We start from the raw sequence: 12,629 nt of genomic DNA, 5'->3' as shown, positions 1-12,629 counted from the left end.
TTAGGTGTGCTGCTGTGACACACGTGTGAAACTCTATTTTACTCGTGTTTTGAGGACTGTAAAAGTTTACATTTCAAAACAAAATAACAAATAAGAAGTTTTATACGTAATAATTACAGTGTAAGCATTTCACTTAATCTCCACACCCTGACCCCACTGAGATCCAGGATTACAGATGAGCCCTGTGAGTGGAGGCACTACTGCTGATGTACAGGAGGCATTACATTTAATCTGCTAACGAAAGAAAAGGGATGAGTTTAGTGAACAATGAAATCCTGCTCAACTTCTTTTTCTCGTTTTGATGTTCAGCATGTTGTAGATGAAAGAATATTCCCCCTTCTGCACAACACACATTCCCCAAATAAATTACCCTCTTGCTAAGAAACACTTTAGTTTCACTTTCAATTTGTAGAATATAAAATTGAACATTAAGCATTAAGCTTTCACAAATTCAATTTCAGTTACACACTTTGCAAAGTAATTTACGAACGATCATCAAGCTTGTGCATGTTCACTAATACAATGCATTTACTACCTCAGAGGACACATATTAAAGTGAAGTGAAACTGTCTTCTGATTATTAAACGTCTCACATTACTCCATCGATCTGCAAACAAACAAACTACAAAAACAAACATGGGATTTAATATATCACACATTGGGTTTCTTTAATAACAATACAATCTGGATTTAATATTGGACATTATTTGGATGATGATGACAATAGGAGTAGGTTTTGGAAGTTGTATTCAGGCCTCCAAAAAAAAGTAAATCATCAACAAACTATGAATCGCCATCAAAACAACAAATCTGCCAACTTCCCTTTGCCCTGAACACTTTTCACAGAGGAGGAAGATGATGGCACGTGATGACTGTGTTGGGCATCTGCTAAAGCCTTGCCATGAAACCACACAGACGGTCACCTGAACACAAAGCTGCACCCACCTCATCTGCTTCACATTATACAAAGCACACGCACAATACGGGCAAGTTACACGTTAGACACAAATCCACGAAGGATTTCTACAGAGACATGTATTTTGAGAAGGAAGAGGCTTGTGTCGCTTAAACTTTTCCTAATTTCATTTGCGATACTTTCCTATAAGTATTTATTGTGTTTCTCCAGCAGCAGAACAGAAGAGTTAGAGCTCAATTAATTGTGAACCTGCATGACATTTGTTGTACCCCTCTTTCATCCACCATGCCTGGTTTGTCCTACAACAACGGTTTAAAAACAGATGGTATTTACCCTCACCATAATATTTATATACGCAGCAAATGTGGAGTGTTTAGGTTTAAAACTTGAGCACAATTAATAATTGCTTTATGCTCATGGTATGATGGGCATTTTTGTCCCAGCATGGCCAGGAAATATTTGTTTTAAGTTAAAACGCATTATAAGTGTGTGTTTCCTGTTAACTTTTTCCTTCATGCATCGCTTGCAGTTCCAAGTTGAAATGCTGCTCCTTTATAAAAGACTCTCCATCCTCCTTCCTAATTAACAGAGATTAAGGAGCCTTGGAGAAAAGGGTGCGGTTTACAGTTAAACTCTTGGAAAAGGTGTATCAACTGCAATTCAGCAGCTACGAAATGGAAAACATTGCTTAGAAGGCTGGAGTTACAATCCTCTAAGAAATAAAAAGCCGCAATGAAGTATTGGCGCTGTACTCAGCGTCTGGATCAGGGGTCAGGGCTTTCCTTGTGAACCTCTTATTATCCTGTTGTGAGAATGACAGGTCATCACTCTCCACCGATGCCATCGACCCTTTAACTACTGCTGGGCTGACGCAGCGAAGGGACACAACTGTTACAACATGTTTTTCTCTCCTTGTTTTTTTTTTTTTAATTTTCTAATTGAATGTAAGTGCTGCTGCTGAGTGACAGCTCTAACTCCCTCACTCATCTCCGGGGAGAAAACACAGAAAACATTCAGGTCAGACCCCTGAGGTAAAGAGATGAAAGTCTTTAATGTAGTAGTGAGAAAAAACACCTGTTTATAAAGTAGAACTAGAGCTGGGGGGGGACAAGCCAACCAACTGTATCACACAGACACACACGCACACACACAGGATATCATTAAGTTTGAAAACAGCACTCGTTGGTCAGGTAATGCCACCATGACATTCAGACTGAAAATGTATTGCTTCGTTGTTTGTTGTTTGATGCACATTTCATTACATTCAGTCAAGAAGATTGTTGAGAACAGACATGCCTTCCAGGCTACAAATCATTTATCATCTAAACTGTTGTGGTTACCCAATACTGACCTGCCTCACTCGAGCCCAGACTTTCTTCAGAGACGCACAATAAAAGCAGGAATCCTACCGTCTCGTAATTGAGAAGCTCGTAGCAGTTAAAGCTACAGTAAGTAAGCTAATACCTGGGCTCATGGCCTTCAGTGACAAAAACTAAAAATCCATCTAATTTATGTCAATAATTCATTTCAGACACATAATAATTTATTTCTAACGGATGCTGTTTTGGACTTTTAAAATGCTGTATTACTTTCAAGTTTGCAAATATGCCAAAGGTTTGGTAATGTCCTGGCAGAGGAAATCGAGGAAAATGCCACCAAATTAAAAATACAGTACGTTGGGCGTCTTCCGGCAGCAATGCCCAATGAATGTTTGCTTATTTTCCTCACTTGAAGCAGAGAGGGTGACTGTTCTGATACTTTCAGCACCCACATCAATATCGAATGCCCATTCATTGGACAAGACATATGCTATAATAAAATGTATCAGATCAATAATTTGAAACCAGACATTGCAGATTAGAAAAAACGAATAAGACTAATTTGACAACAATCTGTTATTTGCAAAATTGTTCTATACACGCTCTCTTAGTGTGTTTTAACTTCAGCACCAACTCGCATCGAACAATAGTCTCAAAATGTGATGTTTTTGATGTATTCGGGAGCACGGTAGCTAGTGAATGTAAAACCCTTTTTCCGCCCACACACACACACAGGGCTGAGGGGCCAAGTGGCACCAGCACACATCCCTCACCCGGCTCAGAAAGGTAAAGGAATACCAATCGCTTTGGGTTTTGCTGGAGTCTCATTTGAGTTGGGGAACAAGAAGGTAATTATGTAAAATTTATTCAAAGGTAATTTGGATAGGACACCCCACCCTCCCCCCAAAAAATCCATAAATTCAAAAGCAACAATGACAAGAAGAAGAGAAGGAAGAATCAGACTGAAGGTGTATATCAAGAATTGGGAACACTTTTAATATGATCAATCAAAGCATTCAACTATAATAAGAAAAATATGTTTGTGGTTTTATAAACTGAAATCTGCAAACTGCCACACATTTATAGACGTTTATTCTCCACAAATGATTTCTGTTTCTGTGTATAAACGTATAGCCGGCACATTGAGATCCCCTTATCTCTGTTCAGATTTGAATGTTTATAGTCAAAGGCTTCGGAAGCAGGAACAGGCTACAAAGCTTCAGTCACAACAGGTTAGGTCACAATACAAACAATGTAAGGCAATAAAATAAATATTTTACTAAAAATACAGAAAGATAAATAGATATAATATTCTATCAGGACTATTTTAAAGAAATGTATCATAACATTACCTTGTTTATTTTGTAATCAGATTGTGCCCCTGCACACAGTAAAACACCCCGTACACAATCACTAATCATGTATAAACAGTTGCTACAAGTATCAACTAATTAGTGGCTCAGTTGCTGCAAGTATGACCAAATTCTTCCTAATTTGAAAACATCAGTAGGAATGTTCTGTCGCAAGTACAAACTGCCATCCACAAAGAAAGACTTCAAAGTGTTCATCTGGGTTTATTACTATCCAGTGACTATTAAATGGCAATAGGCTACGCTTGGAAACGTTCGTAAAAACCACGGATCTAATAGAAGAGTTGTGCCGATATTTAAATGCAGATTCTTCCAGGAAAAGTGTTAGCGTTCCTCGGAAATGAATGGCAATAACAGTCCTGTTTATTCAGCGAGAGGTTGAAATGGGATAATATATTTTTAACTGGTTTCTAGGAGCCTTTAATTCCAATATGTGCAAGAAATGAATTCAGATGAAAAGGGCACCAGACTCTTGTGAGATCCCAGTAATATTTCTCGCTCATTATATGTACAGGTTCAATCTTATATGGCATTACCAACATTTTGCTCTAATTGTGTTTCGCTAATCTCTCATGGTGTTGCTGCTCAAGACACTGATGCTGTCCACGGCAGGAACCAAACAATTGGCAGCTGAGGTTTCTCAGACAGGACACACCCATCGAACGTTGATTTTAATTATATTTTGAGCATCTTAGGATGTTTTAATCAATGCAGTAAATGTTAAGCTATATTACATGTGCTGCGTTCTCCAATCACAAATGAGAGGATCCTTTAATATGTGCAAAACAAAGAGCACAAAGTTTCTTGTCTAGTCCCTCTGCAATATTTTATGGCATCTCATTAATGTATACGGTACACAGTCACAGAGGACTCCCCAATTAATGCAATATGTAAAATCTATTGCTGTGTCTTAATTAGGCATTTTACTACACACTTTATTTTTATGAGAGTAATTCCTTCTCTGCTGGGACACTGCAAGGGGAGTGACTGGCCGACACAGCCCACTTACAGGGTTCAGATGCCTCAGATTGCACACTGATGAGGGTACACAATTGGTTTCACAATGGTGCCCATGCTATTGATGGTATCCAGGCCGAACCTCCTCTCAAACCGTATGCCTGCCGCTAGACTCGGCTTCTCGCTGTTAAATGAAGGTATTTTATATTCTGGCCAAGTGTATAAATAATAAGGCTGCCGATGTCAGAGACATGATAAAGTAGGTCAGCGTAACCTTCATTAACAATATGTGAAACAGACCCTCGTAACAAAGTTCTCAAATTAAATTAAAGGGAACCATTAAACTGTTTCTCAATGGAAACAGATTTTCTTCATTTCGCAATCTCAACGAATCAAAGAGTGGAGAAGGAACCGCCATCAATCAGAATTGAATTACGGTGGGAATGGGAGGTCAACATAACCAGCCTGAACACGAAAATCACTCTTAAAAAAGACTTCAGATTTCAGATTTCAAGTTTTCAGATCTAATTTTCAATCTATGGAAAACCCAGACTGATCACACCTCACAGCCACGCTTTTAATAAACTGGTTGTGCTTAGACATTGAAACACAACGAGCCATGAGTAATTAGTACAGAGGATAAAATAAATTATCAATAGTGTCTTTTACACCAGATAAACTTGATGTAATTTAATTGAAGGAAATGACAGAGTATGTGTATTATATATAAAAATATATATCAAATGGAATAATTCTGATTTTGCCAAATGTTCACTGAAATGCAAGTCGTAGAGGTCATGTTTATTTCCTTTACAAATTATCTGGACATCATTTACTCAAACATCTAATTCTTAATATGCATATATTAGCAAATACATGCAGGTGCCCAGAATGTTGGAAATTATGGAAATCCTATAGAAACAATGCAATGAACACTTGTTAAATACATCCACAAATGAAAATATCACAAGGGTTATGTTTTACTGCATATTCCTGCAAACTCCTCTCACAGAAATACCGAACCTTAACCTTTCCATGGAGTTCAGGTCAAGTGACCAAGCTGTTTCGGCACCTGTTCTCTTGTTTGTTTGCTTCTTATTTTCTCAAATGCAGTCTGGCTCAGTGCCTGTTTACTGTTATTGTTATACTGAAAAAACAGCCCCTGTACAATAAGAATGGACCAATATGGTCTCTTTAACTGATCTCCTTTTCATGGGCCAGAATTAAAATAAAATCCCAAACCTTCACGTGACAAATCCCAAGTTAATAAATAATAATAATGATCTCACAATTCTTTAGTCAGGCAGCTGAAAAACTCAAATAGTTCACAATCACATCCAGTGCTGTTTTTATGTATTTCTACACGTTTCTTGTTTTGTTCATTTGTTTCGATATTTAGCTCATTTCAGGAACCTTTCAGTTGCCTTTGATGAGAGACATGATTGGACATGGCCTCTTCAGGTTTCATAGTTTCCATGCTGTTTCAGGCATCGGGGAAGAGACTGGGACACTGGAGTGTATTTCTACCTTTGTGTACAGATGGAAGTATTTTAACGACCTCATTTGAAAACCCTTATTCGATGACATGTGACATTTACTAACTAGTGTGCATTAAAATACACCTGCTGATAACTGTATATATTTCCATATTTGTAATGTTATGCCTTGTACTGCATATCTGCAAATAAACAAATAAATAAATAAATAAATAAATAATAATAATTATTATTATTATTATTATTATTATTATTATTATTATTATTATTATTAAGAGTTCATTCAACACTGATACAGGTGAGTCAGGGTGTGTATAAACTTGTACTGCCACTCCATAGAAACCTAACAAGCTAAACAACATTCACTGGGGTGACCCTGCTTTGGGTTCATTATCATAATTTAATTATATTCTTTTCATATAGTATGAAGGTTAAATATATTTAGCTTTATGATGAATATACAATTCACGCACCAATGTGAATGTATTGCGCGTTTATATAATGTGTCTGTGTGTATCTAAATGTAATGATAAACAATGTAATCAATATTGACACATATCCCATTGGAAAAAACTGCTGCTGACTTTATTATTTATTTTAAATTCACGATATAAAGTTAACTACTATAAACATCAATAGAAAGACTGTTTAATAAAATCAAAAACACACTAATTAAAAAACACCAATATTATTATTTTGATCATTCTCATGCCACATGAGGCACGAGGACTTGTAACTATCTACAGGAGTAGTAAGATAAGATTCCTAGTTTACGACCAGCTTCGTTGAATCCAAACATACAGAATCATATTTATTGTCTGAAAAGAATCTTACACAGAAATCCTGAGTTGATTCTCACTGAACGTGTTAGTTGTAGAAACGGTGTTGTAGTTTCATGCCTTTTATTTATGCAGGCCTCGTTTTAAAAATAATGTGGGAAACATTCCTTTCTTAAAAGTATTTTATGCAAGCTTCTTATTACATGTCTGTGTACGTAGAACCCCTCTATATTTGTTATAAATCACTTCACATAAACACTAACTTTATTATGGCCTTGACCTTTACATTATTTTTAACTTTAATCCAACTGACACCGAAACAGCAGTTACTAAACATATGGCCTATTGTGGTTATGCTTTGAAGAAGAAATACTGTTGCTGTCATCACAAAAATGTTCCTAAAGTTTTAGCAGGGAGAATTGTGCACTAAAAAAACAATGGCTTTGGGGACAGGCCTTGGAAAACAAACTGATGTTTAGTCACAATATTACTCCGACATGATTTTAAAATGAGTGGTTATATTAAAGAGATGTATAAGTCAAAGTTATTGAATAAGCAGCTTTACATAGCAAACAGAAACTGCAGACTTCAGCTGGCAGTATCTAATCTCTTTCCTATGTTTCTATTTAATATTCGATGCCCTAAAGCTTTAAGATTTAAGAAACCAGAAAAAGTGGTAAATAGGACATATTAACAGAGATCACAGTAATAAAGTCATAAGTGAGTGAGTGAGTTTTAAAGCTAGAAAACACAGGAGATTTGCTTTTAAAGATGTAAAGGTGTAAAAATTACATGGAAATAAAATCTCAATCAGCAGTAGTTGTGGACTTGTTCCGTATCATGCAGTGGTTTGCGAAACTAATTAACAATTGATCTAAAAATGACATGCCTAGCCATGTCAAGTCCCCTTGACAGAATATCTGCTACCATTCCTTCACCAGTTCCATCCGGTGTGGCTGAGAACTGAACCACGAGGCACACGGCCATTTGCTTTTTTATTTCATGGTGGACTCCTTTTTTCACATTGTTTCATATTCTTCAAAATGAAACATTAGACTTTACCTGTGCATCTCCTTGCAGTCACATAACATTCGATTTAAGAACTTCACAGAGCAAGGAACACCAAACAAAAATTAAATATATAATGAAGCTGTTTTGGTACTTCGGCACAAGACACCATTTGGGAAATGTAAGCTACGTTTCAATAAAGTGTCAGCTGCAAATGTGCGTTGCGATATCATATTTGGTGCACTAAGGCAGTACAAAAAAAAAGCCACAAATATGAGTACTGATTTAAAAGTAATCTGTGTTGCTGTGGCTGCAAAATCCCTGTGAGATTTAATTTATACATCAACGGAAGAGCAGTCTTGCTTATTTATAGCCATACAGGTTTATGTGTACCTTTCTGGAGCTGCAGTGTGTATTTAATTGTCCCCAGTGTAATTGTATTAAGCTATTAGGTGATTGTTGCTTTCCCACTATTGGTTTCAGGTCGTATTTCCTTTTACTTGGACACCAGGTGTGTAACTAACAATTGCAACTGCTGTGCATTGCCTTTTATTCGAGCATTTACAGCTGTTTTATGGAATTTAAGAGAACACTTTAAATCCAATAGCAATGTAATCCTTCAGTGAAAACAAAACACTATCACAGAGCCCAGAGGAGAGCTTGATTACCTGGCACACACCAAAGTGTGTCTGGTGCCTGTGTGCTCTAGTTCATTCAATTAATGATTCAGTGCAGTCCACTGCCTATAGTTTGGAAATTGAACCCGTTTCTCTTGTCTATTACCTTCTATGATTGACCTGCATGTGAGCAACTGAGAGATAAGGGGGTTTAAAAGTTTGCAAACATGAATTATGTTTTCATTTGTTAAATGTGTGAAATAAAAGGATCACAGAAAATTAAACACCCATGTTTTTAAATTGCAGTTTTTGCGGTTTAGGAGGATAATCTAAACATCAGTCAGCTGTTATTGCAATTGAAATTCATAACAAAATGTTGCTAATTGTGCCACTAATAGGTGTCAATTGATTCCTTAATTCAGAATAAAATAACCAAATTAGATATTGATGTTTTGATTGCCAGTGAGAAGCAAATTTTCCTGACAGAACAGTGTGTTCCCAACTGATCGGTATGATTGTGCATATTATGTCCATGTCCTGGCTTTGTTTACATCCGAGGTACAGCTGTAGACTATGAATGCTATAAGATGGGTAAATACACAACATGTACACAACCACAATTATTATAAACTAGCCTATATTGTATCAAATTGGTATATATTAAATATATATATATTTTTAAACCTTTACAAAACTGAAACTATGTTGGAGAAACTGCAGCAGCTGAAGTGAAAAGGTTTGATTAAAGGTGAGTCTGAAGTTAAATGAAAATATGTAAATGAGTAAATGTAAGACATTTATTTTCACGGCTCCATTTATTAAAAAAAAAACGGGTGGAAAATATGTATTAATTCCAGCAGAAATGTGCAAATATTACGAGAAACCCATTATTTAAAGTTTGTATCATAATAACTTATGATTAAAGTTATCAGTTATATATCATTTTTTTCAAATATGAATACAATTAAATAAAATGTTGAACATTATTTTGAGCACTCAAAAAAATCGAAAATGAAAATATGTATTAAATAAATGGTGTTTAAACAAGGAGAGCAATTTTGTGGTAGAGTTGTTAAACGAGCAGAATTGGTTATTGTTTTTAAAAGGATTTTAGTTGATTTTAATAACAATTTGGTGAACAAACAAAAACAAATCTAAAATATTGTTTTGACATAACACAATAATTTTAACAAACACTTATTTATTATGATTTGATGGCGTCCCATGAACACTAATTTATATTGTTTATATAATCCATTCAAATAAAACTCATATATTGTAATTATACATTTTAAAACAGTAAACCTACGTCCTTAGATGGTTTATGGATACTACTACTAAATTATAATCGCAGCACATACCAAATAAGTAACATCTTTGATTTCATAAAATCAAGGTTAATATATAATGTATTTATTTTAGCACTGTGTCGATATATGGGACCGAAGTAAAATGAGCAGTTATTCATAAATGTAAAAGTTAACGTGTCTCTGAAGCAACAGGAGGAAAAGTAGAAAAGTTCGGGTAAAATAAATAAATAAATACATACATAAAAATACAGTAGAATGGGACACGTACCTGACGTCTGGGTAAGGGACCTCCATCCAGTCGCCCGTTTCATTTTTCACCCAGGGGGCGGAGGTGTAGGGCCCCCTGCCCAGGAGTCCCCCTGTGGACCACGGGTCTGGAGAGTGCCCGTCCTGGGGCCCCAGCCCACAGCCTCTCCCGTACCCGAATGGGTGGCAGACAAAGGGACCGGCGCCGCACTGCTCGGGGTGCTGAGGGGGCATGTACGGTCTATTGGGTGGGTAAGGCCCGGTGCCATTGTCGCTGTACCTGTACTGGACAGCCCAGAGCCCGCGGTCTAGGGTTTCTCCTTCGGTCTTTATCCTGACACCATACTCAGGGGGGTAGTCGGCATTCTTACCTTCTGCGTTGCCCTCTGGTCCAGTGGGAACAGCAGCGGGTTTGTACAAGGCATGGGACGGGACGTGACTCTGCTCCACAGACAAGGGCTCGCTTTGACCATAGGCAGTGGGGTTCTGTGGCACCGATTGGTCAAACTGGCAGCAGCCCGAGTGTCCCCCATCCATATTCATGTGATGTTCAGACTCCTCGCCAGTTGTGTTATTCAATTCGTTATCCAGCCTTGATTCTTGTCCCCCCCCTTTGGCATGTGTGGCACTGTGGAGCTGCAGAGGGACCACCTCACTGGCGTGCGCTCCCTTGTACATGTCACCATCCTCCCCACTCTGCATGGATCTCCCCTCCTGTGCAATGGGGTATTTGTAAAGTGCCATGGGGTCACCTGCCCCAGCTGCAGAGCACTCCAGCAAGGGCACATCAAACAGGCAGTTCCCTTGACTCCCGTCACTGGCCAGAGATGACCCCTGGTTAGGTCCCGGGTCATTCATCTCATTAGAGTCAATGGCCAAGCCCAGTGAGACAGACACCGCTTTGCAGAGCTCCCGGGCAGTCTCCGAGATGGTTGTGCAGGCGGACTCGATGCCACTGCTCTCTACATAGGCGTCACTGGTGTGACTTTTCGCCTGCTTTCTCTGGTGGGGCGTAACAGGTCGGCACGATTTGTGTTCCGTGTTGCAGTCGCGCAAACCGTGGAGAAACGCACCATAAGCGCCCTCCTCCACATCATCTGGCTCGACCACAGCCGAGAACTCGCTCCTGCCGGCCAGCAATCCCTTTGCAAAATGACCGACTCTGGCAAAAGGATCGGGCTGTCTGGAAGAGCCGGCACTCTGGACGTCTTTCGCCTCGGCGCCACAGCTGTGTGAGGTCCCAAAGCACAGTCCTCTGTACGGCAACTGCCGATGAGTTTGGCGCATCTCCCAGGGGTGCTGCTCCTCCAAACACCTGTACCTTGAGCTTGGCAGCTCCAGGCTATCGCAGGCGGTGCTGTTGCTCTGGAGCACACTTCGCACGCTGTGGAAAACGTTTTGGAAAGGTCCATGAAAAACCCTGTTTGGGGAATCACACAGTCCTCCTAATCCTAACCCAAGCGGGCTCTCCATAGTCCACAGTCAGCGCTGCTCCGGCACGGCGATAGGCTGGGAAAGCTTGAGGATATGGATGCAATTTAACACGTTTCCAAAGGCAGAATAATTCAAAATAACGTTATATAAAAGCATTGATCATTTGCAGTGTTAAAAAAAAATACTTAGAGACCAATAGCGCATTGTGACTCAGAATAGTCACAGAGTCAAACAGGCAGCGTGAGCTAAAAGCAAAAGGAAATGTAACAGTCACAACTGCTACATTGATTCAGTCAGCAGTAACATAACAAGTGCGTATTACCTATTACAATTACATACAGGCCAGTGAGGCATGCAAAACTCCGGTGAAAAAGGTGCCCAAGTTGCAGCTACATTCAGTTAAAATGAGGCAGAAAACAGAAAGCGATCCGGCTGCTGTGGAGACTCCCAGTCACAGTGAAGAGCCAGTGAGAGCCAAGGGCTGATCACACCGCCAGGGTCCAAGAGGACAGCACCGAAATCAGCCCTGTGAAGGAGCTCCGCCTGACAGTCGTATACTTAGTCCCCTTTTCCCCCGAGAAGGTCGGATGACAACATGGATCTGTCCAGGGCAAAATGCTGCCGTTAAATTGGGTTTCTTCTGAGTTGAGGCTAGTCAGCACAAACGGCAGACATGTCCACATACACCGAGCCTGTGGGCACAATCAGGCGCGGACTGGGACCGAAAAAGCGGACCCAGTAAAGTGCGGTCGGTGTGTGTGTGGGGGGGTGGGGTGTTGGCGATGTGCGGTCCGCGTGTCAACACACCGAACCAAAGAATGGACCGGCGTCGCGTCTGGATCCCTGTGCTCGGAGGCTCGCTGGGTCAGTGCGGGTTTGAATGCAATTCTGCCTGTTTGGCTGCAATTTGCGCAAAGCTATCGTGCCGTCTTTCCGAAGGGCTCTGTGCGTCTTCTCGCCCTGTGTGCTGTGCGCTTGGCACCCAGCCCTGCCGACGCTAAATATGAAATTCCTTGGGCTTCAGCCAATCTGCCATGTCAATCACAACAACTTTAAAGTGCAACTCGGAGGTGCACTGCCCAGTGTGTTAAACTTCTTTTACTACGTTTTAAGTTCTGTTTTAGTTTGCTCATGTAGTTTCCGCTAGAGACGTCTGTGTGCCAAAGCACAGGGCACA

The 12,629-nt window shown here is 39.6% G+C and overlaps 1 protein-coding gene across 1 annotated transcript in view; it reads right to left on the bottom strand.

Moving 5' to 3' along the window:
• The window catches only part of ar (androgen receptor), a 59,188-nt gene extending 46,775 nt beyond the window's left edge, over nt 1–12,413 (bottom strand). Inside the window, exon 1 of the mRNA XM_066714723.1 lies at nt 10,041–12,413. Within this exon, the coding sequence (XP_066570820.1) occupies nt 10,041–11,491 (1,451 nt within the window). The 5' untranslated portion in view covers nt 11,492–12,413. The remainder of the gene's footprint in view (nt 1–10,040) is intronic.
• Nucleotides 12,414–12,629: the final 216 nt, after the last annotated feature.

Source organism: Amia ocellicauda, chromosome 10 (genome assembly GCF_036373705.1).
Source record: "Amia ocellicauda isolate fAmiCal2 chromosome 10, fAmiCal2.hap1, whole genome shotgun sequence".
Lineage (NCBI taxonomy): Eukaryota > Metazoa > Chordata > Actinopteri > Amiiformes > Amiidae > Amia > Amia ocellicauda.
Note: the sequence above shows the minus strand (reverse complement) of the source record. Positions and strands in the feature narration are given on the sequence as shown.